Source organism: Danio rerio, chromosome 8 (genome assembly GCF_049306965.1).
Source record: "Danio rerio strain Tuebingen ecotype United States chromosome 8, GRCz12tu, whole genome shotgun sequence".
NCBI classification, from domain to species: Eukaryota; Metazoa; Chordata; class Actinopteri; order Cypriniformes; family Danionidae; genus Danio; species Danio rerio.
This window is the reverse complement of record NC_133183.1, coordinates 57505895-57533170: the sequence shown is the minus strand read 5'-3', so window position 1 is coordinate 57533170 and position 27276 is coordinate 57505895. Positions and strand designations below refer to the sequence as shown.

Sequence of the window (27276 nt, the reverse complement as noted above, 5' to 3'; positions counted from 1 at the left end):
CACGGTGCCTATTTTAGCCTTCTTTAAATATTCGTCCTGAAATAAGCATGACTTTAAAACAACAAAAGCACTATTTAATTGACTGTGAACAGTGTATTAGCTGATGATATGATTTCCCTGCTTAGAATTTGCAAATGATACTTTTCTGAAATTTCATTATCAAGGAGAATGTCTGAATATGCGAATATAAAATCAATTTTAGATCAGTGATTTATTTAATGCAAAATTTTTAATTAATGTCAAGATTAAAAAACAGTGTGTGTAGTAGGCTATGCAGTACATAAAATGGTTAAAATTGTGTTATATATATATATATATATATATATATATATATATATATATATATATATATATATATATATATATATGTCAAAATTATTAGCCACTTTAAGCTAATTTTGTTTTGATAGTCTACACAATAAACAATCGTTATGCAATAACTTGCCTAAATAATCTAGTTCAGCCTTTAAATGTCACTTTAATCTGTACAGAAGTGTCTTGAAAAATATCTAGTCAAATATTTGTTGTCATCATTGCAAAGATAAAATAAATCAGTTATTTGAAATGAGTTATTAAAACTATAATGTTTAGAAATGTATTAAAAAATCTCTCCGTTAAGCAGAAATTGGGAAAAATTTTAATTTTAGAGCAATTCCAGCTTTATAGATGTGACATTTGCAGTAAAATCTCAAAACATAAATTCACAGAGAAAGTATATGTTAACATTATATTTTTTATATATATTATATATATAATATTTTATATATATTTTCCGTATACAACATACTTTGTAGAAATTCTTTGAATTAAACCGCACAACCCAAAAGAAACAGTGCTGATCAACAGGACAAGAGTTGACTCTCTATACAACAAACACTATGGATTTAGTTTAAAATATTTTATTTAAAGATTTAATAATTTTTTATTTAGTTTTGCATTTATCAGGTCAAAGCTCTTTTATGAATGAGAAATCTCTCCGTTATGGATGTGACATGTGATATTGGCATGTGTGTGCTTTTGGTTAATTAAACATTAACAAAGACATTTTTTAGTATTTTTAAAGCATTGTAAAATACTTGCTTACACAAAAAATGTAGAAAGGATTTTGCTATTTTGGCATAAACTTTATTTTTTTCATTGCAAGGTTGACAATTGCATGGAATTGCTCATATATACAGTGAATCCGGAAAGTAATCATAGCACTTTACTTTTTTTTTTCACATTTTTTATGTTATGCTCAAAAAAAAATAAAGGTACAGGAGCTGTCACTGGGGCAGTACCTTTATAAAAGATACATAGTGGCACCCACATAGTCCACAGTGGTACCTAAAAGGTGCAAATTACTACCCACATGTACCTAAAAAGTACCTTTTAGGTACCATTATAAACCCTTCAGGTACAAATAAGGCACTGCCCCAGTGACAGCTCCTGTACCTTTATTTCTGAGAGTGTACAGCCTTATTCCAAAATGTATTAAATTCATTTATTTCCTCAAATTTCTACACAATACCCCATAATGACAATGTGAAAAAGATTTTTTTTTTTTAATTTGTTGCAAATTTATTAAAAATAAAACCTAAAAAATCACATGTACAGAAGTATTCACAACCTTTTCTCAATACTTTGTTAATGCCTCTTTGGCAGCAATTACAGCCTCAAGTCTTTTTAAATATGAAGCCACAAGCTTGGCACATCTGTCTTTGGGAAATTTGCCCATACCACATAGCAGTACCTCTCAAGCTCTATCAGGTTGGATGGGAAGTGACGGTATACAGCCATTTACAGATCTCTCCAGAGATGTTCAATAGGATTTAGGTCTGGGCTCTGGCTGGGCCAGTCAAGAACATTCAATGAGTTGATGTAAAGCCACTTCATTGATATTTTGGTGGTATGCTTTGGGTCATTGTCCTGAGGTAAGATGAACCGTCGCCCCAGTCTGAGGTCATGGATGTCTCTGTACATTGCTGCATTCATCTTTCCCTCTATCCTGATTAGTCTTCTAGTTCCTGCTGCTCAAAAGTTTTTTTTTAATATTTCCCAAATTATGTTCAAAAAGAGTGAGGAAATTTTCACAGTATGTCTTAGATTATTTTTTTCTTCTGGAGAAAGTCTTATTTGTTTTATTTAGGCTAGAACAAAAGCAGTTTTTATTTTTTTAAACACCATTTTAAGGACAAAATTATTAGCCCCTTTAAGCTATATTTTTTTCCGGTATTCTACAGAACAAACCATCGCCAGACAATACCTAATTAACCTAGTTAAGCCTTTAAATGTCACTTTGATCTGTATAGAAGTGTCTTGAAAAATATCTAGTCAAATATTATTTAATGTCATCATGGCAAAGATAAAAAAAAATCAGTTATTAGAAATGAGTTATTAAAACAATGATGTTTAGAAATGTGTTTAGAAAAAAATCTCTCCGTTAAACAGAAATCGGGGAAAAATAAGTAAATAAAATTTGGTACTAAAAACAAGCGACAGAAATTGTTTCAACTTAAATAATAAAATTTAATTAATTAATGTGATTTGTGCAATACTTGAAATGCAATAGCCAATAAATAAATGTTAAAATAGTCAAATAAATCAATTGAAAATGCACACACACACACACACAAACAAAAAAAAGTTCAAAATCAATAAATGCATGACTGTTCCACTAATCGAGTGTGCTGTCCTCCGCTATTAAACTACGTTTAACAATGCACTATATTGTTTTTCCAAAAAAGTACCTGAAAATTAAACTTGCCTCCGAAACACTAAAGAATCACATGCCTCAGGTCTCATGATTCTATTTACAGGCCCGTCTGGGTCGCCCCTCCACCATCCGCTCCTCTCCTTCCCCATAAAGTGAAATCTGACATTCAGGACGATGCTAAAATTAATATCGTCTTCTGATTAATAAAGTTCACTCTGAGGCTGATGATGATGAACATTGAGGATTTTAGTAGATGCCTGTATAGCCTCTTTAAGTCCATGTGATCAAATTCATATAGATATAAATAGTAAAAAAAAAAATCTGTTCTGTTTTCATTTCATCCCATTCAAAAGTGCAGCTTTACACTGTAAATGTGGTTTAAAACATTCCTCTCTTTAATCTAATATGGTTAAATAGTGGTACATGATTTTGACTCGCTTCCAGGACAAGAGTTCTTTGTTCGTCCCTCAACGTGGTTCATGTATAAGTTGTTTACAGGGGAATAGAGTCTGCAGTGTTCATCGAAACTTTCTCTTTATCTAAATCACATTATTTGTCGGTATGTGGATAATTGTTAAGCCACGGGAGATAGAGGTCTGTCTGAAAATGTTAAACCAATTAGCACGTCACAAACTGTTTAAATGAGCATAGAAAATGTTGCGCACGTCTGGCTTTGACTGACTTTCTGACTTTGTTTTATCTGTAGGTTGAGAGTTGATGCACATGGGTTTGTTTGTCTAAAGCTGCTTTTTGTAAGAGGCAGCCAACAAAATAACTAGATTAGGAAGCAAGTGAAGATGAGACATTGATTTCGGTGATAAACTGAAGTTTAATCAAAGTCAGACAAAAGTTATTAGCCTCTACAGGAAGTTAAACTAGGGTCAGAAGTTTGGATTTATTACCTTTTATTGTTTTTTTTTAAGTATCTTCTGCATTTTGTTTGATAAAATACTATTAAAATAGCGCGTTTACATATTATTTTTACAATGTAAAACTCAACAGTCAACTTTATCAAATGAAAGCAGTGTAGTTAACTCAGAGTTGACTTAAAGGTAATTCTACTCATCTGAAAAGAGTTTTGAACTCAGTGTTGAAGGTAAACAGTTAATAAAATACCTCATTACTTTAATTTAAAAGAAGAAAGTTTACAGTTTTCATATAGAATAGCTTTAACTCAAATGGTTTGTTGCAATCGTTTTCCTTAAACGGTTTGAGTTGCCCTAACTTATTGGGTTTTACAGTACTCAGTTGGTTTGAGTTCTAATCTCTTCATTTATCGGATTTTACTGTGCTCAAATTGCTTCATTTACTCAAAGGATTTAAAGGAGTCCCTGTTATGAACGACTCGTTCACTTATTAGACAATAATACAAGTTTCTAGCACCGCAGTGTCTTGTTGTCATATTTCATTTACACTGTTTGCTTATTTTATTTAACAAAACTAGCATAAGCCTAGTATTTAGTTCGAGTTGGAGCTACTTTTCCATATGAACAGCACTGTATTATCATCAATAGCGTTATCTGTTAAGCACAAAAGTTTGTAACTTACAAAAAACGAAATCTTACCTATGAAATGTTACGCCTTTACACTTTGTTTGCGCGATACCACACCTAAAGTTCAGCATCTTCACGTTGGCTTTAGGTCTTGACTAGTGCGGTTGAATGACCTGGAAGCTCTGTACAAATGTGACGGCGCTATTGACGCAGGCTCAGGGTCTATATGTGATATCTACAGTAGTGTATCTATGGAATCAGATTAGACCATTAGCATCGAGCTCAAAAATGAGTTACAGCAGTAGTTGAAGCATGTGCTAAGACTGATGGGAAATGAAAAGTTGCTATTTCCTAGGCTGTTATGGCTAGGAATTATACTCTCATTCTGGCATGATAATCTAAAATTTGCAGACGCAATGATGTTAAACAGTTTATGAAAGTAGTCCTCAGCTAGCTAACTACATAACAGTGCTGTTTAATACCATTTCTCATGCTGTGAGAAAATATAGCAACACAATCCCTTATCACACCATAATGAGAGTATAGTTCCTAGCCATATCAGCCTAGAATATAGCAACTACTCATTTGAAGGGATGGAGGGTATAAATTCATTGTCTATGGCAGAAGTTAGTCAAATGGCTAAAATTTGTCTACAAAAACGTATCTCTTAAGCAGCTTATTACTTCATGGAAAGTCTATGAAGAGTTATGGTGCGCTGTTATGGCAGAAATGCCCTGACATTGACAGGATCAAGTTGATAATCAAGTTGGAAATAGACTCATATAAAACAGCTCCTTGCTTGTCCAGCCAAAAATACTCTCGAATACACACAAACACACACTCATACAGTGCTAGATAAAGAGCTGAACATTGTGTTCATTATTTAAAGAACTGAGACACTTGCCTGGGTGAATACTGATTTATATGTGTGGGATTTTGCTTCATTTGTGCACTGTATACTGTCAACAAATACAGGCCAGATTCATTACTTTATATTAGGGGCATACGGCATTGGAAAAAAAACTGCAATATTTTTATATTCTGCGATATATATTGTGATAGGAATACAATTTCATCAGATTTGTTGGATAAATATTTGGAAAGAATTTGTGCATATTGTGCAAAAATGTAAGAAACAATCAACAAGCATAGATAAATTCAATAAAGATAAGGATAAGGATACCATTTAAACAAACAGCGTTTGATTGTTTTCAGAGGAGTCGATCTGTATTCAGGTATACAGTAATTGAATTATCAAATGTAAAATAGTAGTCTTCTTATTCTTTATTTGATAAACAAAATAAAAAAAAATGTATATTAATAAATATTAAACGGTATAATTTCTTAAGCTTGAATGCTTTTAAAACCCTCACACATTTACAGGCCTTAAAAGACACTTGCAAAATGATAAATTAATATCCAGACTCAACATAGAACATACTCACAATGAGACTATTGTGAATGATCACATTGCGATATATATATATATATTAGGGTTGTCACGATACTGGAATTCGGTACCAGTTGATTGAAATTGAAATTTTAAAAACCTCCATTTCCCGTAAACATTTCAGTGATGTTGAGCACGTTCTTAAACACAGATTATTTGCCAGTGTGTTCACTTGCTCAACAGAAATTATTGTGATTGGCTGTGAAGGTCATCAGCTCACCAAACTCACCTCTTTTTACTGAGTGTAAACACAGAGATAGGGACACTTGGAGCGTCTCACCAGTGACGATATACAGCCACATCGCACTGCTACGAGTGTGATGTTGCGCTTATATAACAGTTCAACGGCATAATCACATGTATAATAAATAAATCAAATTAAAGGCTCAGTATTAAATGAACAATAATCTTTGCAATCCTTTCTAAAAAAAAAATAAAATTACTGTAAAGTTTAATAATTGCCGAATAAGAGGAGAGTCAAAATACGACATAAAATTGAATAAAACAACAACATTATAATCATTTAACAAAGTAATAGAATGCAAAACTGTTTAAAAAAATGTTTAAACTGTACAGTAACTTTATTTTAGAGAAGGTTGCAAAGATTTATTTTTATTTAATACAGTTTCATTTGTGTATCTTCTAACGAATAGGAATGAATAATGTTGTTTATGTTCTTTTTTCCTGTTTAGAATATAACTGAGCCTTCAATTACCATTCATAAGAGATTTATAAAGCATTAATAGTCTTCACTTTAGATTAGGTCACAAAACTGGATAAAGTTGACTTAATAAAGCAAGTATTGACATACAAATTAACTATTAATAAATGTCTGAATAATAAGAATCATTAATGTTAATTTTAATAGTTTATTAATCATTTGCTAACTCATTCTGAATTCTTAAATAACTGAAATAACTAATTAAATAACAGTAAATAATGAAATATAAATCATTAACAAAGTATAAAGCTACAGCTATTAATCACATTATAAATGTGGTTGTAAGTCAAGAATACAGCATTTGTAGCTGCAGTTATAAACTGTTTACTAACGTTTATTAATGTAGAGTTAATGCTTAAGAGATAATAAAATTCGCTATTTGCTAATGCTTGGTTATTAATGCATTGGCCATTGGCTAATGGTTAGTATGTAGTTATTATAAAGTGTTACCAAAATCTTACACATACCTTAGGATCGGCATAGCTGAAAATTTTGGTGGTTTTAAAACCTTGACTTTTCCAAACATGGCTATCGTCCCATGCCTACGCATGTCTAATCTCCAGCAGTGTGTCAGGGGGTGCTTTAAGCACAAAACCCCAGAGAGCAGTGCACGTCGGACAGTTTATCGAGGATGTACCACTCGATCGAGTCTCACTATAGTTGTTAAACGTGATATTCAATTAATCTTGTCTCTATTTAATGACTCTGCAGTCTTTTAAAGCTATCAGGGAACGTCTCTCAGTGCGAGTACACTGCTTCAATCTTTCGCTTTCACGCTTGTACTCAGTAATTTTAGTGAAAACCTCAGATACTGCTGGTTATTTGCTGTTGGTTGTGCACCTTTATTACCAACCAAGTTTGTCAACGGCATTATAACGAGACAGATCACTCTGCCTATTCATGGCAGAGTCCTGCGGAAATGTGATTGACAGGTGGTAATTTGTGTGTCACTTATCTGTATTTATGCCCATGCGGGTCAGGAAGTTGAAACGGTAGGCTACAAATAATTAATTCATTATGAATTCATTAACAATTCATAAATAATAAATTCACCTACAGCTATGATGACGCTGCCATCCTCCATCGCAATGTTTCACATTAGACATCATACGATGCCCAATTGGTCGACCTCGGCCAAACCTAGTACAAAGTTTAACTTAATATTTTTAGTCGGTTTAATTGTTGTAAGTTGAGAATACTAGAAAAGATCATTTAATTCAACACAAAAAATTAAGTTGGCAAGACTTTTTTTATTACAGTAAATGATTCAACCATCTTAAAAGTCATGTTGATGTGTATTAGATTTGCATGTACACAAGATAAATGTGACTATTTAAAATAGGTCAGCGCTTCCTGCAGCATCTAGCCTTTAAACTTTGGCTTTCGTAGACTGAAAAATGAGCCGATGTCGTATGTGCATGTGCTCCGTTTCCTTGTTTATTTTGCTTTGCCTGGGCTTTGAGGAAGCAGCTTTTGCTCCATTGATCAACTGTCTAGCTCTCGCTGTCCTGAAAGACAATGGCTGCTGTTTTCAGGAGACCCTGGGGTTTATCAGGCTCACTTCCCTTCAGGAAAGAGCAGCTGTGCTGGACGTAAAACTGGTCAAAACTGGTCAAAAAAAGACTCATTATTACTCAATATGAAACATGGTGAAAATATGAACATCCTAAAAACAGCTTGTTTCTTCTGTTGCACAGGGAAGGAGATAATTCGCAGAATGTTCGCGCTGCTACTTTCTTCAAAACAAAGTCAATGAAAAGTTCATTCTTGTAGTTTAAACAATGGAAGATTACGTTAGCTTTGGAAAGATCACGGGTTCAATTCTCAGGGAAGATGTAAACTAATAAAATGTGTATTAAATGCCTGACAAAGGCACGTCCTGACTCCTAACAACATGCTACAAGATTCCAGCGACAAGCAATTTGTTTGTCTAAAGTAGACGTGACTAGGCATGGGACGATAACCGTTTTCAAAGTTTTTTTTTCCCCAGCTTTTTAGGCAAACAGTATCGCCAGCAGAAAAAAGTTTTAAATTGTAAAGAAATCTGTGTTTTTGAAACTAATAGAGAGCAGCCTGACATATTTACTGCTCCAAAATATTATAAATGTTTCTCAAAATATTATGTTTCAAATATTATGTTCAAAACATTATGTTCAAAGGGAAAAAAAGTTTTGTCTGCGGGGTCTTAAAATGTCTTAAATTTCAAAAGCTCAATTTAAGGCCTTAAAAAATTCACTGAAATATGCCGTTGTGGGACCTAAATAATACATTTAAACAGGTCAAAATTTTCACTTATACATATATATATATTTCACATGTAAAGCTATGGGCAATCGGTGCAACCAACAAATCCATATAAAAAAAAATGTTTAACAAAATTAATTACTTGTCTTTTTTTTTTTAAAGAATGATTGTGCTAAAGTAGACATGACTAGTCATGGGACGATAACCGTTTTCAAGGTTTTTTTACCAGCTTTTTAGGAAAACAGTATCGCCAGCAGAAAAAAATATCGAAAATGCTGTTTTAAATTGTAAATCTGAGTTGTTGAAACTAATGAAGAGAGCAGCCTGATACGTTTACTGCTCACAAATATTAAAAATGTATCTCAAAATAAACTATATTGTGTTCAAAGGGGAAAAAGGTTAGTTTTTTTCAGGGTGTCCGCATGGTCTTAAAATGTCTTAAATTTCAAAAACTAAATTCACTGAAATATGCTGTTGTGGGTCTTAAATACTTTTAAACAGGTCATAATTTTCAACTATTGTCCATGTAAAGCTATGGCCAATCAGTAAAACTAACAAATCCATTTAAAAAAATGTTTAATAAAATTAACATTTATTAACTATTTGGCAATATGGTTTAATTGTCTTCCTTTCATCCTTACAATGACGTGTTTAAAAGTTCTCCATGTTTTTATGCATAAATTTATGTTGTGCATAAATCTTATTACAGCTTTTAAAACTTTGAGACATTCTGACTGTCTTTAATTGAATATTATTAATGCTACATTGCATTTGTAAAAAATATTCTGTTTTGGGTTGATTCTCAGAAGACTTTTAGATTAGTATCTCATGATGAGTGTCGATTAAATAAAAATATTGCCCTCAAAATTATTATTTACCTTGATTAAGACCTCAGAATTAAAAAAAAAATATTTTATTGAACATTAGAAAACAAAATTACATTGTAAAAAACGTTATTTATGTTGTGCAGAAATTTTGTTTGTTATAGCTTCTTTTTTAAAAAAATAAAGGTTGTGCTAATAAAAATATATGTATATAACTACAGTTAGCTTGTTTTAACACATTATTTAAAATATGTGGCTAAGAAATAACTGAATTTTAGTTTTACTTGGGCAAGTAAAAAAATCTGTTGTTTTTTGTTGTTCATTTACAAAAAATTATTAGCGTTTTGTCCTGTGATATTCTGAAATTTCATTGATAATGGTCTTAGAACGGTCTTAAAGCGTAATGAAACCTGCAGAAGCCCTGTTTTTACCCAGACATTTAAAAAGATTATATTTTAGAGCAGTAATCACAATACCGCAAAACCGTGAAACCATGATATTTTTATCCAATGTTATCATACCGTCAGAATCTTATACCGGCTCATGCCTAGACGTGACTTGACAGAAACATATCAGCCGTTCAGAAGGTTTTTAATCATACTAATAAATATTAATCTTCTTTAACATGATTAAAAGTACAGACTGAAAATGTATGTTCATGTTTGCTAGTTATTTTACTTACAGAATCTTAGGTAAACTATATGTTGCCGCTGTCAGTACAACAAGAAAAAAAAGTATTGAACACGTCACCATTTTTCTCAGAAAACATATTTCTAAGGGTGACCTTGACTTGAAAGTTTCACCTGATGTTGTTAACAACTAAAGAAATCTATATAGGCAAAGACAACAAAACTTATTATTTCACAAATTAAGTTATGCGCAATAAAATGAAATGACAAAAGAAAAAGTATTGAACACATGAATAAAGGGAGTTGTAGAAAGGCAGTGAAAGACCAGACAGCAACTGAAATCTCTCAGTAGTTGTTCAGCAATCATCTGCCATTCGTCATTGTAAATTAATATTATCTGCTTCAGTCCAACATCTACATTATCAGGAGGATAAAGATGAAACCAGAGTGGACATTTCAGCAAGACAATGATCCAAAACACAGCCGAGGAAATGGAAATGGTTTTTCAGCCAATCACTTGACTTTAATCCAGTAGAAAATACAAAATAAAGATTTTTGATAGACGAGACCCACAGAACCATCAAGATACTTTATATAAAGTATTGAATGTGGTTCAGTAGTTCAGTACTTTTTGCAATTTCATTGTCATTACACATAACTAGTTATTCTCTCTTTTTTATGTTTGAATTGTTTAGTTTTTTTTTTTTTTTTTACCATAATCTGGTTCAATGTCAACAGCTTCTTTAGAAATATTATTCCCATGAAAAACATGTTCAATATTTAGTTTCCCAGCTGTATGTCATGTGAAATGGTATTCAGACTCACACTGGTAACATTTGACACTGAATAAAGCACATAATCAGCACCTGAGGGGATCATTGACGTAGTAGTTTATGCTGTAAACAGTGTTATAGTGCTTGAAGAGAGATTTTAAAAACTTTTTGAGTGCATTTATTATATTTTAGATCTTCTTTTATGCCCAAACACACTATAACACACTTACTAACATTTAAAAAGTGAAATAGCACCCCTTTAACAATTATCAAACATACGGACACCAGATACAAGTCTCTGAAATCCCACACTAGATGCTTCAGCCACAACCCAAGACCACACGCTTGCAATTTTTTAGAAGAACTTAATCTAAATTGACTTAAGAAGAAAAAAGAAATATGCTGAGAAACATGGAAGCATTCTCACTGTTGTCATAGCTGTACAAATCATTCCTCTAGGTCACTTTCATGACATGTTTGTGGCCGCCATGTTTAAGCTATATCAAACACGACTGAAATTTACGATCTGGGATCAGACTCAGTAAAACAATCATCATGACACCACACAATTGAGAATCTTTTGATCTTGTTGCAGCAAGCCTCAAATCTATCAACCCAGTCCCCCCTCAGTTGTTGGTGGGATGCAAATCAGGCTGAAAATCTTCAAGTTTGTGGCCAGCCTAATATGTTGCTTTGCATTAAAGCATCTGCCAAGTGCTTAGTTTACCCTAAATTATAATTCTGTCAACTTTTCTTCAACACTCAAATCATTATAAACCCATCTTCGAAACACAAGACCAGACCATTACACTGAAACATTTTTGTGAAAAGCTCTTGTTTAAGCTTCTCTGTTTAGTCTTTGACATGCTTCATTTACTTGCAGTAATTAGGAAGTCAAAATATAAAGTCAAATAAACCTAAAGACCTTGAGACGACTTGGTTTAAACCACTGACGTTTTCACAATTAACATTTGCCCAGATTTCTAATGTAACCCCTGTTCATCAATATAAAAGTCAATGTCCAAAAACTGCAATAAAACGACTATATATATATATATATATATATATATATATATATATATATATATATATTAAGGGTGTCACGATCCTTCAAATCCTCGATTCGATTACATTTTCGATTCTTAAGTCTCGATTCGATTTTCGATTATGAATAATTAATTAATTAATAACGAATTAATTATTTGTAGCCTACCGTTTAAACTACTTGACCTGCATGGTCTTTGTTTTACCCATAACCAAATCATCCAGCAAATGAATAAAGGTAAGTTACACACATAATTACCAAAATCTATCTATTAAATTAATCAATCTTTTAAAGAAACGTTGGCTAGAATTCTGCATTTTAGGCTTAAATTATAGAGAGACATAGCAGATGAACCGAGACTGCATCAGATCGTGAAGCAGATCAATGTTGATCATTTCCGCACTGACAGCTCGAAAGAAAGAACAAAACAACTGGCCTAACACAACATACTATAAGATTAAAACATGAAAAAATGATCAGATAGTAACTTCGGTCAATTTTCCTAACGGATAAACCGAGAACAGGCTGGATAACAGCTCTCGTGATATTTCAGCATGCTTTCACTTTCGCATTTACCGGTAAGAATGACATCTCGCCCTGCTCATCATTCTCTCTTCATATAGCCGTATATATGGCTATTACACGATCATAATACACTGTGATATAGCCTGGGTCGTTAGTTCGTTGCATTTTGTTTTCTCACTACAATCGATCCGCTTAATAGGGCAGAGACCGTCTCATTCGGGCGATCTCAGACTGATTGATTTGGCGCGAATGCGAGCGCAACTGCTGGATATATGCCAAACAAACCACGCAAACGGGGGAACCGAGACAGATTCCGAAACAAACGCCTATGTGTGAATGCACCGTAAGATTGTATTTGCACACAATTGACAGACAGTCGCAGCACGCAGCTCTGGCTCGATCTGGCCCGCAACAAGGCAGCACTGTACACTGACCCGAGCGTCTCGCACGCTGGCCTCGGGCCATTGGGCAGTCCTTATTGTCGAGCCCTGAAAGTTTCAGCCCTGTCGACGGGTCTCCTGCGTCTGCACAGTTTAACAAGCACTTCGACAAGCCTGTTTTTCCTGTTTGCCAAGCCAAGCTGACGTGACATTGGGGGCGTGGCAGCATCGACGATTCTATTTTTTGATCCGATAATCGACATTGAGCATAAATTTTGATCGATTTCGATTGACACCCTTAATATATATATATATATATATATATATATATATATATATATATATATATACTTCTTATCAGACTCACTTCTTATCAGAATCACCCAACTGTCATTGTACCCCTTTAAATGCTGGTTTGTTTACATAATGCCACAGAAGAAAAATAGTAGTTATTTTCCATATACTAAATTTGAAGCAGATTTTTTTCATTGTTTATTAGTCTTGCATGAAAAACAACATTTATTTTGAGTAACTCATATTTTTTATGTAGGTTTTGAAGTAAAGATGATACTATTTACAGTTGAAGTCAGAATTTTTAGCCCCCCTTTGATTTAAAAAAAAAAAAATTCCCAAATTATGTTTAACAGGCCAAGGAAATTTTCGTCGTATGTCTGATAATATTTTTTCTTCCGGAGAAAGTCTTATTTGTTTTATTTAGGCTAGAATACCATTTAAACACCATTTTAAGGTCAATATTATTAGCCCCTATAAGTAAAATTTTTTTTGATAGTCTACAGAACAAACCATCTTTATACAATAACTTGCCTAATTACCGTAACCTGCTGTGAAGCTGTATAGTAGTGTCTTGAAAAATATCTAGTCAAATATTATTTACTGTCATCATGGCAAAGATAAAATAAATCAGTTATTAGAAATGAGAAATTATTAATTATTAAATGAAATTAATAATTTAGAAATCAAAACTATTATGTTTAGAAATGCGTTGAAAAAATCTGTCGATTAAACAAAAACTGGGGAAAAAAATAAATAGGGGAGCTAATAAATCTGACTGCATGTCAACTGTATGTACTGTCTGTTGTAAAGACTCCTGTGCTCTCTCTATAATATTTTAACCTTAAAAACCTACATAGACATAACAAATAACTATGCTTTCACTGTATGATAAGGAGAAGCCTTAACATTTGGCTGAATATCTTATTTTGTGTTATAGAAGGAAGTCACGTGGGTTTTAAGCAACATGAATGTCCGTAAATGATTACGCATTGTTTGCCATTATTTGCCAAATCTGTCCTTTGAGCCACTTCACACAGTATTCCTGACAATGCTTTAAGGTTGCCGTCAAAGGGCTCTTTGAAAGTTTTTATTGGACTGCCCACTCCTGAAACAGGCCTGTTTTAAGGAAGATGTGTCCTTGCCCTGCCTGCAAAAGTTCACATAACATGTAATGTGAACAGAGAGCTCCTGCTTCCTCTGCAGGAAAATGGGAGGGAGAGCTATGAGGTCACTTGCAAAACATGACTCCCATTCAGACAACGCCACAGTGGAAGATTTGTTCCGAGTTATACGCCTGCTCTGAGAAGTCACTGTTCCCATGTTGAAATTGGGGAATGTTATTCACAAAGCTTTTATTTTTATGGACCAAAACTGAAAGAAGAAACTAAAAGGTACGCAGGCAGAGCATTTCTTCCAAGCTCATTTGAAATAGGTTCTTCAGCCTAAATTTTCTGTGAAATGTAAATTACATTGCTCCAGTTGCTTTTGTTGTGCGTTTCAAATGACAAATCCGAAAGAGGGCGCTGTCTCCAGTTTTTACGAATCTGAAATATGTCACTTAGGGAAAAGTCATTTAAAATAGATTCTTCGACCTACGTTTTTTTTTTCCAAATGTAAAATACATTGCTCCGGGTGCTTACGATGCACGTTTCAGATGACAAATCCACTAGAGGGCACTTTTTACATATTTTGCGAATCTGAAATGTGTTACTTAGGGAAAACTAATTCGAAATACATTATTTGGCCGAATATGTTCTTGCGTAATATTAAATACATTGCTCTGGGTGCTTTCTTTGCATGTTTCGGATGACAAATCCACAAGAGGGCGCTGTCTAAATGTTTTGCGAATCTGAAATATGTTCCTTAGGGAAAAGTCGTTTGAAACAGGTTCTTTGGCCTACATTTTTTTTTTTTGCGAAACGTAAGATACATTGCTCCTGGTGCTTTCGTTGCACGTTTCAGATCACAAATCCACTGTTTCAACATTCAGGGCTCTATTTTGACGATCCAGGCGCAAAGTCCAAAGCGCAGGGCGCAAAAGCATTAAGGGCGTGTCCGAATCCAATTTTGCTATTTTAAGGGCGGAAAAAGGCTCTTTGCGCCACAGTGCATGGTCTAACAGGGTTGAGCTTATTCTCCTAATGCAGGGATGTCAAACTCAATTCCTGGAGGGCCGCAGCCCTGCACAGTTTAGTTCCAACCCAGCTCCAACACACTTACCTGTAGGTTTCAAACAAGCCTAAAGGACTCAAGTAGTTTGATCATACAGCTCGAAATTAACCTTTTTGCTTGGTAGCACCGGTGCTCCTAACTTAAAAAATTTAGGCGCATCAGCCAAGATTTAGTCACACCACCAATTATAAGTACTGTTCCTACAAGTTTTCTACAAACATATTTATAGCATTTGAAATCAACACTAATCAAACTAACAAGCAAAAAAAAAATTAATACATATGCAAGTGTGAGGAAAATATGTCCGCCACTTGCACGGCGGACAGAATCTGGCAATTATATGGAGCATTAAACTGAAGCTCTCGTGCTAGATGTGGCAAACAGTTAAATGAAAATTCCATCCCACAGACTTTTCATAGCGAACTTGAAGCAATGGAAGTCTTCTACTGTTGGAAAAGTGTCGGTGGTGGAATAACTTTCAGCACATGATCACTAGTAAGATGTGTCATTATTTGTCACTAGATGGTTTCTAAAACTAAATCTGTCTGTGTAATCTTCATTCTCATCTTCAGCGCTTTACAATTTTTCGCGGTAGTAGCTCTCTCTGTCATCCGAAAACCAGAAGGCGCTGAGTGATTGACAGCTGACATTAACCAATCATTCGCGTTCAGTGCTAGAGCAGTGGTGGGCCAATAAGAAGAGCGTGAAGGCGGGGCAAGCATTACGGACTTGGATTTGTTTACTGCAGCAAGTTGACATATCGGAATTTTGGTCGCAATTTCGAGCCCTGGATCAGGTGTGTTTAATCAGGGTTGGAACTAAACTGTGCAGGGCTACGGCCCTCCAGGAACGGAGTTTGACATCCCTGTCCTAATGAGTTATAGATGTGTTTTGAGAATAAACCAATCAGAATCTCATCTCCCATTCCCTTAAAGAGTCAGTTGCGTCGCACCATAGCACATTTGCTATTTACGTGACGGACTTTGTAAGTGGAAAAACTGAACGCTTCACTAGAGAGAAAACAGTTAAACAGAACATCTACAACGTGAGAATGAGAGAAGAGCCTCCTCATTGTTTACTTTCACTCTCGTGGATAGGGAAACTATTTCTAAATTAAAAACTATTTCTAAATTCAGTTCTAATTTCCAGCACATAAATAAATAAACAACAATAACAAAGTGTGGTCAAACAACTGAGTTATATCCAAACAGACATGCTATGCCCCATATGGTCCAAAACCTGACAGGTGGGCAAATCTAAGCTTGTTTTTAATGAAACAAATATAAATATGCCTATAATAAATAATACTGCTAATACTGATAACATTATACAAAAGCAAATTGTTATGAATAAACTAAAAAATCCCCCTGGAATGAAGAAGGCATGAAATCAGTGATTTTTATATTTATGTAGGCTAAAAAGTGATCATTTTTGTAATATTTTAAGCATATTATTCAGTTTTATAGCATATTGTGAGCGCAGTATTAGGAGTCGAGATCACATTTATGTAATAGCCTATGAGCATGCTTGCGCGCCGATTTCCTCTGCTCATGCACAAAACTTCTTGCACGCCGTCAAATATACGCTGCTCAAGTGCAGATCTTCTTGTGCGCTCTCAAATAAATGCTGCTGAAGTGCGATTTAGTGCATTTATATAACAAGTATGCCTCCAACATTTATTAGATTTGCTAGGAATATTTATGAATGTCTCCAATAGCCTACAGAGAAGTATTAATGCATCCTGAAGTAAAGTGAAACGGCTATACGTCGTGTTTTCTGGCCTCACGCATCACGCACCTGTCAGTCAGACAGCCAGCACGTCACTTTAAAGGGTTAAACAAATGACGCACAGCACTACTACGGTTACAGAAACGTTTGTGCTGTTATAATTCACTTACCCTTTAATACATTTTAGTGCGATTATTACCCGCTATTAAAAAAATTATATGTTTTGAATGAGAAGCTGTAATGTAGACGTGGCGGAATGTATTTTGGCGTGACGCCCCGCCATGGAAGAATGAATGTAGCGGAAACCATGTACATCCTGTGTGTATTAAGCAGTGTGTAAGCGAGGCGCACAACTGACGCGCTCTGCGCTGGACTATAGACCTGCTTTGATCTGGTCTATTGTGCAGTCTATTATAGTTCCTCAAAATAGCAACGCACCAGCAATGCGCCTTAACATGCCTCCATTTTTAGACCAGAACGTCTATAGGCGCACATATGAGTGCAAACGCATTTGCCATTTAAACAGTGTGGTGCAAACCCAAAATGACTCTTGCGCCGAGCTGAAATTAGCAAACAACAGTTGTGTCGCCCCTTGCAACGCATTGCGCCGGGTCTATAATGGCTCGTTTCCTCTGACTGGTACAGTATGATACGGTTCGGGTCACCTTTATCAGGTTTGCATTTCCACTACCAAGGGTACCCTTTTGGTGGGCGTGGTGTATGACAAAGTTTCAGTCAACGTCATTTTCGCTCGAGAAAATGTCTACAATAAAGCTGTACAGGTCGTTCACATATCATATGAAAAGCACTTCTCACAAAACAGATGCTTTACACATAAATACTTGTGTATAAATGTTTATTACTAACTTTTCTATAACTTTCTATAAACAGGAGTTGATTATAATTGCAGATCAATGACGGTGAGAAATAGCCTACTGTAACGTCTATAATTATAATAAATAAATAAATAAATGAACATATATGAACACATACAGACCCTTACAGTCTCTGATATGTTACCAACTACAGAAAAACTACACAAAGCAGACATTTCGTCGTTAATTAGGTTAAAAACAACACAAAGTATAGCCTACAGTCAGTGAAAACCTCTCATCCGTGTCTGTAATCTTCAGCAGCACATGAAGCCTCTGTTAGAGAGTCATTCCATCATTCCCAGTTCATATTAGCCCAAAAGGTCATAATAAAGATTCAAACAAGGCAGTTTGTTCATGTTTGCTGAAGAAATAACGTGTTCCTTGGCTTCGCCTTTTTTCCCGCGTTTGTCCTTTTCTTTCTGAATGTGTTACTCGCGTTTGTCAGCTTCTCACAGGATCGGGTTTCCAAAGCTTGTCAATAATCAAGTGCATGTTATTATTATCAGATCAAGAAGTTTGTTATTTCAGATAGAGACGCGCGGCGAACGCAAGAAAGAAAGCGAAACCACTCGGGCTTCAGACTGGCTTGTTAAAAACTACGCGGCACAGGGTGAATCTGCTCTTCTCCATGGTTTTGTGACTGTTTATCATGACAACGACAGGGTTTGTTTGCAGGATCGACCATGGCTGCATATGTATTTATAATTCCGCTGTAAACTCTCGCTGTGTATTTCAAACATGTTTACATTCTGGCTTGTTGAGTCTACGAATGACGTATCTCTGTAAACCAATAGCGTTCAGCTGCGCGTGCAGCTCCACCTTTTGGGACCCTTTCTGCAGTTTGGGACCCTTACGAAAGGGTCCCGAAAAAGTGGTACGGTTTGGTTCGGTACGCCTTTTGACAGTGGAAACTGGCCATAATAGGGCCCTAAATGGCCAGTCTGGCCATTCTCCTCTGACCTCTGGCATCAACAAGGCATTTGCGCCCACAGAACTGTCGCTCACTGGATATTTTCTCTTTTTCAGACCATTCTCTGTAAACCCTAGAGATGGTTGTGCGTGTAGATCAGCAGTTTCTGAAATACAAGGACCAGCCTGTCTGGCACCAACAACCATGCCACGTTTAAAGTCACTTAAATACCCTTTCTTCCTCATTCTGATGCTCGATTTGAACTGCAGCAGATCGTCTTGACCATGTCTACATGCCTAAATGCATTGAGTTCCTGCCATGTGATTAGCTGATTAGAAATTTGCGCTAACGAGCAGTTGGACAGGTGTACCCAATAAAGCAATAGAGTGTATTTGTCTATATATTATTTCTTATACATAATATTATTCCAATCTACTAAAATGTCACTTTGTTCAACTGTAAAGTTGAATTTTCAACATCAAAAGTCAACAGGGCAGAGATCAAGCTTCCATAATGCAACTGTAAATAAACTGAAAACACGTAAAATAGGTAAGCTGTTAAATAACAGACATTTTTTCACAGTGTATATCCAAAAACACTTTGGTCTTGCACTACAAGTGTTCATATATGTGTCTGTCAAATGGTGCAGATGCATTTGTTTTCGTGAGTCTGGCATGTTTGTAGCATGCTGGTTAAGTAGGTAGACAGGAATGTGTTTTTCCCCCCTTTGCCTTGTAATTAGGCTTTTTTAGCAGCAGGCAAACACAGTGATACCTCTCAGCGCACAGCTGGAGGGACGGGGAAGTCCTGCAAGCTGCAAATCATGCAAGCACGCTTTTGAGCTGACAGACTAGACTGCAGTCGCGGGGAATGAAAATACTCTCAGCTGTGTGCGTTTGCGCCGAACACTGTCAGTCTCTCCAGCGCAGAACATATTGAAGCATTTGGGTTCGGCCTCCACGTGGTACTGTTACTTTGCCCAATCAGTGAAAAAAAACAAACAGCTTTGGCCTCTTAAATGAGATCAAACGGGACACAGTATGCTTTTAATTAGACGCAGACTTCGCCAACACCACTTAAACCAGTGTAGCGCTTCTGTTTTTTTTTTCTTCTTCCCAACAGTCGGCTCATTATATCCTGCATTCGAGCCAGTTTGCCGCCCTTGTGGAGTCTTTGTGCTGGAGTGACATGTCCGAGCCTGGTCACATTAGCTCTGTGTGAAATAGGAAGTGTTTGGTGGAATGTGCCCGGGGCTCTGTGAAAACAGTTATGTGTAACATGCTTCCCCTCCTCTTTGTGTGTGTGTGTGTGTGTGTGTGTGTGTGTTGTAACTATATTTCCATTCCATGACCTGCTCTGTCCACTGCTATTGAAATGGAGCTTTGTAAAGGATGTGCAGAATATTTCATGTGTGTGTCTTTGTGTATAAAATATGCGTGCAGTTAGATAGCACTGGGTGGTATGGCCTAAATTATATTTCATTATGACGATATATTTACAGATGTTTTTTTAAGGAACACTTCCCCTTTTTTTGAAACAGGCTCATTGTTCAAGTCTCCGAGAGTTAAAAGGTTGACTTGAACCATTTTTGAAACCCTTCAGCCGATTTCTTTTTCTTGCTGAGTCACTGTTAGCTTAGCTTAGCATAATTCATTGTATCGGATTGGACCATTAGCATGTTTTACATGTATTTATTATAACACTTTTTGTTGATATTTAGGAATAACTACTTAAAGATACACTTTTTAAACAATCATTATATCAACCCCTGTTGTTGGTATGACAAAAATTCTGTTTCATAGTTAAAGGACTTTTATTTCATGGTAATGATATATTTCCAGATATAGTTATTTAAAGGAACCCCCCCCCCCTTTTTTTTTTTTTAAAACGGGCTCATTTTCAAGTCTCCTAGAGTTAAGCAGTTTACTTAAACTATTTCTGAAACCCTTCAGCCGATTTCTTGTTTTTGCGGAGTTATTGTTAGCTTACCATAGCATAATTCATTGAATCAGATTGAACCATTAGCATATTTTACGTGTGTTTATATTTTTTGTTTTGTTGTTTTCCAGGAATAACTAACCATTTAAAGGAACGCTATTTAAAAAAATCATTATATAAACCCCTGATGTTGGTATGGCCAAAATTCTGTTTTGTGGCTGGAGGACTTTTATTTCATGATATCAATATATTTTAAGATATAGTCAGTTAAAGGAAGACTCCATGTTCAAAAAAAAAAAAAGTTTCCTTTTACAAGTCTTCAAGAGTTAAGTTTTAGACGATTTCTTGTTCTTGCAGATTCACTGTTAGCTTAGCATAATTCATTGAATCGGATTGGACCATTAGCATTTTTTAGATGTATTTATTATAACACTTTTTTTGTTGATTTTCTAGAATAACTAACAATTTAAAGGAACATGTTTTTTGTATGTTTTGAATCATTATATCATCATGATAAAGATGTATTTCGAGATAGTTATTTAAAGGAACACTCCCCCTTTTTTAGAAAATGGCTCATTTTACAAGTCTTCTAGAGGTAAACAGTTTACTGAATTTCTGAAAACCTTCAGCCGATTTCTTGTTTTTGTATAGTCACTGTTAGCTTAGCTTAGCATAATTCATTAAATCGGATTAGACCATTAGCATATTTTATGTGTTTTTTATAACCCTTTTTGTTGATTTTATGGAATAACTAACCATTTAAAGGAACATTCTTTACATTAAAAAAACAAAAAATCATTATATTAACCCCTGTTGTTGGTGACCAAAATTCTGTTTCATGGTTTGAGAACTTTTATTTCATGATAGAATGGCAGAAGAAAAAAAAAAACGTTTCTGTTTTCTAGATTAGTAATTTTAGGAACTTTACTCAAAGAAAATCTGCTGCCGTAAAATGCCTGAAGTGGAGTGATTTTGCAAATGTTTAATACATAAGGTGTCTACACAGGACTTTAGCTTTTAATAGGAAAATGATCTAAACTTTATTTCAATGTAAATAACAATCTGTAGTAGTAATTTTACCCATAATATGCCTGAAAAAAAGGTTTCAGCAGTTCCCCACAGTGGTTTGAAATGTTTACGCTGATTGCATCATCAGGTTCAGGGCTCCTAATGGTTTATGGTCATTATGATAGACGACTCGCTGCATGAAATTTTCTTAAATCTTCTGACATGACCAGTTTTCATTTCATCGGAGAGAAAATTTGATCGAAACTCCTATTAACCAGCTGTCGGAGAACACATCAAACAAAAAATCTTAGCATAAGATTATAGGAATCTTTTAGGATTTCTTTCCTAAAGTTGTCAACCAAATCATGGCATAAATCTCAACATTGGTTCAAGAAATATTGAGATTCTGTAGTAATTTCAAGTCACTACTCAAATAAGCAAAAAGTCAACTACTTTGTATAAAACTGAAATGCTAATTTATTTAAGGAAGGTTTTTATCATTTTGGAAGAGCAAGTCATTTAAGGGTGGTATAATATCACAGAAATACTATGATGAAAGTTAGCAATTCACTTCAATTGTTATTCTAATAACATTATTTGGTGTCTTTTTGATACCAGCGTACTGGCCCAAAAACACACAGTAGCATATCATGTAACCAATATTTCATTCTAATTCTGTACACACACTGAAAAACAGAATCTTAAAGTTTTTAATGTCATTGTGGATATTCTTGTCTTTTATTTGTCAGCCAAAGAAGTCTTATTTTGAAATGCATTTTTTTCAAGTTTGCTGAACAGCTAACCGCAATTCTCAAGTGATTACAGAAACCTCAGGACTATGTGTGCAGTCTAAAAACAGCTCTTTCTGGGACATTAGACTTGAGCATGTTTCGACTAGAAACTGGAAAGTAGCTATCATTGCTGTGACCTGATGAAAATATCATTTAAAATGCATCAACACCATTACCTATAAGCCCACGTCAATTGTGGCAACCCAGGAACTACCAGTTGTCTCTTATCAACTAAACAACACTGAAATGCTACACTGTGAACCCATTCTTGTATGAACCAAAACAGACATAGTAGCTTCTATGGTGCAGTTTGCTCTAGTGTGCTTTAGTTTTAAAATGCATAAGTTTTGTTACGGTTTGGCCTGGCGTCCACACTACTCTCTAAGTGTTTTGAAAAAGCTGATGACCCCGTTTTAGGCGGGAAATGCTGAGGTTCAATTTCAGTGTGGATAGACACTGATACACATGCTGCGTTTGAGATCGCATATTTCCATACTATATAGTACGTTAAAAACAGTATGCGAGCCGAGTAGTATACAAAAAATGATATGCGAGAATTACCCAGATAACCTACTACTTCTGGCGAGATTCTGAAGAGCGCATCCAATTGACACAACTGGTACACAGCAAGTGTGTATGCTGGCAAAATATGCACATACCCTAGTGCAGGCGTGTCAAACTCAATTCCTGGAGGGCCGAAGCCCTGCACAGTTTAGTTCCAACCCTGCTCCAACACACTTACCTGTAGGTTTCAAACAAGCCTGAAGGACTCAATTAGTTTGATCAGGTGTGTTTAATTATGGTTGGAACTAAACTGTGCAGAGCTGCGGCCCTTTTGGAACTGAGTTTGACACCTGTGCCCTAGTGAATATAAATGGTCACGTTTTATGCATTTTAGGCTGTATAGTGTGGACAGCAGGGCTTAATTTGTGCCAGAACACTATAGATGCAGGACCTCTGAAATCTGATCTGGCACCTCATTTTACCGATCCCCCTCCTTAACCATCCTTCTCCCCCGTCCACTGATCCCTTTCACTTTTTTCTCTGACTCCCCAACCCTCTACACTTTCGCCCGCGACACCCATCCTACCCCCACCCCTCCACTCTTCACTTTCGTCCTTTGTCCGCAACACCTCTCCGCTATCTAACTCCCTCCCCTGCTCTACACTTTCGCCCAGCCCCAGTCTTTACTTCGCGTGCGACACCTCTACTTCCTCGGGTAGCATGCCAGATCCGTTACCCTGATCTGTTTCGGGACCTCGCAATTCACAAATTAGGCACTGATGGACAGGCACAGTTTTTCTTAAATGCAGTAAAAACACAGTCTTAATGAAAAATATTTACATTCTAAAATGCTGCTTAATAATAAAAATGCATTGGGATGCAGGTTCTAAACAATGTTTTTTTTTGGCTTTACGCTAAGAGTTTACAGTTAGCTGATGATTGATTATAAGAGAGCCCGGTAGAAAGCATTGAGCTTGGCAGGGCAAGAGGGAAGTTTGAGCTCAGGTAGGTCTCGAGAACTCCCTCCTTAATTAGTGCTAATCACAAACAAGGAATTGCCATAGAGATACACTACTGCTTAAGACTTCGCCTGTAGTGTCAATTTAGATTGTTCAGTTCACTTAAGACGCATGTCTTAGGATTGTGGGAGGAAACCGGAGAACTTGCGGGAAACCCACACGAGCACGAGAAGAACATGTAAATTCCACAGAGAAACATCAACTGGCCTGTTAAGGACTTAAAACAGTGAAGTTCTTGCTGTGAGGCAACACTGCTAACCACTGGGTCGCTGTGCCGCCCTATAAAAGGAAAAGAGGAGGGGTAAGGGTGGAAGGGGGGATTCTTTAAGGCAAACATAACTAAAGTAAGAAACTCTGATTATTTATAATAAGTTAGGAATCATCTGATTGGTGAATCACAAGCATTACCTAATGTGGGACCATCTGTGATCAATCATAAGCATGTGATCCTCTCGAAATGAGTTTATAATTAAACTTCACTGTGTCTTTTGCTTGCAGGTGTGCTGATTTGTCTTCTGGAGGGGCAACAGAAGGCTACATAAAATGACCCAATCTGTGCACATAACCTCCAAAGTGCCAAGTAAGTAATTGCTCTGCTGCTCTCAGTTGATAGTACTGTTTTAGGATGAATACATCTGTTATTTTTGCATTGTAGATCTGAGTGCCCCTTTTCATTGCTCTGCTGAGGAAGAATCAGACCAAAGTGGTGCTTATTCTGTACAGACACCCTACGGATTCGAGCTGGACCTTGATTTCCTCAAGTATGTTGAGGAAATAGAGAGTGGGCACAGCATTCGTAGGGCTAATGTGCACCCTCGGAGAGGATCTAGGAGTGACAGGCGAAATTTGAGTACTGGGGGTCGAACCAGCGGCTGGACCTCCACCGAGTCCCTTTCCTCAACAACTAGTGAGAATGGTCAGACTAACCAACCTTTTCTCCAGAGCCCAATCACACCACCTTATAAATCACAGCCACTTTCCCCATTACCAGTGATCAGTCCCAGTTTACCTACTTTCTCAAAAGTGCCACCACCACCTCCACCACGTAACCCTAGGGTGGAAAGAACACTTCTTGAAACTAGCCTCCGGCTCCAACAAGAGCAAAGTCAGTTTTCCAATGGATTAGGCTCCAATTTGGCTGACCTTTCCAAAGTGAGTTCCAAAACCAATGTATCTAATAGGGACTTCTCTGTAGGTTCTTCACAGCCATCAGAAGCCCCATTGCTACCGATGTCACATGTTATGCAGAACCCCCTTTCTGGGGCATGGACCAGAGCAAGTCCTCAGACTTCCGGATGGAGCACTCCAGCCTCAAACTCAGGAACAATGCCTCCTGGGCAGCTTCAGACAGTTCGAGAACAGATGGCTGCTGCCCTTAGACAGCTGAGAGAGATGGAAGAAAGAGTAAAAGGAGTACCAGTCCTGGAAAGAGAAGTTGCCATGCTCCGTGCAGAAAAAGAAAGGCTATCTGTGGAGCTTCAAAATAAAACAAAGGAACTTGAAGCAGCAATCAAACTGCAAGTACCCACTGAGGCAGTAGAGGAACAAGACAAAGAGCAAATCAAGAAAATACCAACCTTTGTTTTAGAAACAAAATCCATAGCAGTAGGTAATGATGTACCTCTTGAGAATGTGATAGTCTCTAATCGTCAAACGCTCAAGGATGCTGCCGTTGGATCAATCATCGATGTTTGTCACGCAGCTGTTGAAACTGAGGCTAATGCCATGTGTGATGAGGGAATTCAGACCACGGTGGATACAGAAGATGTGTCAGTCTGGGTCATTGAGTCATTTCTAGGGCTACAAAGCGAGGCGGAACGAGAAATTGACAACCTACAACACACCATCACGTTTCAACAGGAGTCAATTCAGGTTCTCGAGACACGATTAACTCAGGTCAACCAAGATCTCGAAACTTTAAGGGCTCAGGAAATTGAGAGAACCTCCAAGATCATGTTGGACAAAGAGACGACAGCTAAACCAGAGACAGTCAGCATCCGACTGGAAACATGTCCTGAAGTTTGTTCAGTGGGAGTGTTGTTTCCTGATGTGACTGACCCTGAGTATGATTTAAAAAAGGACCAAAGTATTCAAACAGATCCTGAGGAAACTTCTAAGGAACAACCTGTGGAGCTAATAAGCACTGGTGTCCAGTGGGAATGTCTTGATGACACTGAGCCACAAGACAGCGAGGAACAGACAACGTCTGCTGAGAGTGAGTATTGGTATTTTAAGTATGTCTGAAGTAATATTTATTAAAAATCATTATATTGATGGTTAACTAAGCCTTCACTGCACTAGCTGTGAGCACTTTGATGTAAAAAAACAAACAAAAAAACATTAAAAACATGTCATGACACATAGTAAAAATGCAAAGTGGCCAATAAGTGTACATTGTAGGGATAAAAAAAAAAATCCAATGTACATTTGTAGAATTTTTCGTTTATTATGATAAACTTTGTGTCGTTACTTTAGTGGTCAAGTGGGCATCAATGTGTGGATGTCAAATAGACTTCGAGGTTTCAACATCAAATCGATTGTTCATTCATTCATTCATTCATTTTCTACCACTTTCCCGGGCTGGGTCACGGTGGCAGCAGTCTTAGGAGAGAACCCCGACCCTGTGCCTAGACACTTCCTTAAGCTCCTCCGGGGGATCCTGAGGCTTGAAGGTGCTAATTCTCATTCTAGCCATGTTACACTCAGCAGCAAACCGCATGCTGAAGGTCCATGTGTGATGAAGTCAACATAACAACATCATCTGCGAATAACAAAGATTCTGTGGTCCCCGAACTGGACCCCCTCCAGCCCTAGGCTGCGCTTTGAAATGCTGTCCATAAAAACTATGAGCAGAATTGGTGACAAAGGACAGCCCTGCCAGAGTCCAACATGCATTGGGAACACTTCTGACTTGTTGCCGGCATTGCGAACCAGACTCCTACTCATACAGTTTCATACAGGGACGTGACAGCTTTTAACAGAGCGCCTCTGAGCCCATATTCCCCGAGCACCCTCCACAGAATGCCACGAGGTACAAGGTCGAATGCCTACTCCTAGTCCACAAAACACATGTGGACTGGTTGGGCATACTTCCATGAACCTTCGAGCACCCTAGTGAGGGTTAAGAGCTGATCCAGTGTACCACGGCCTGGACGAAAACCGCATTGCTCCTCCTGGATCCTAGGTTCAACCATCGATTAACATTTTTAATGTGTTTTTTACCATCATCCTTGATGTGAATTTGATTTCATTTTGAGG

The 27276-nt window shown here is 36.5% G+C and overlaps 1 protein-coding gene across 4 annotated transcripts in view; it reads left to right on the top strand.

Moving 5' to 3' along the window:
- Positions 1-27276, top strand: part of kank3 (KN motif and ankyrin repeat domains 3) — a 45657-nt gene that overhangs the window by 494 nt on the left and 17887 nt on the right. For all 4 annotated transcript variants that reach the window (XR_012383741.1, XR_012383740.1, XR_012383739.1 and 1 more), the window contains 2 exon segments: positions 24517-24598; positions 24674-26233. Coding sequence is in view for 1 of the 4 variants with exons in the window: in NM_001257149.1 (NP_001244078.1) it covers positions 24562-24598; positions 24674-26233 (1597 nt within the window). In the remaining 3 variants the exon portion in view is untranslated.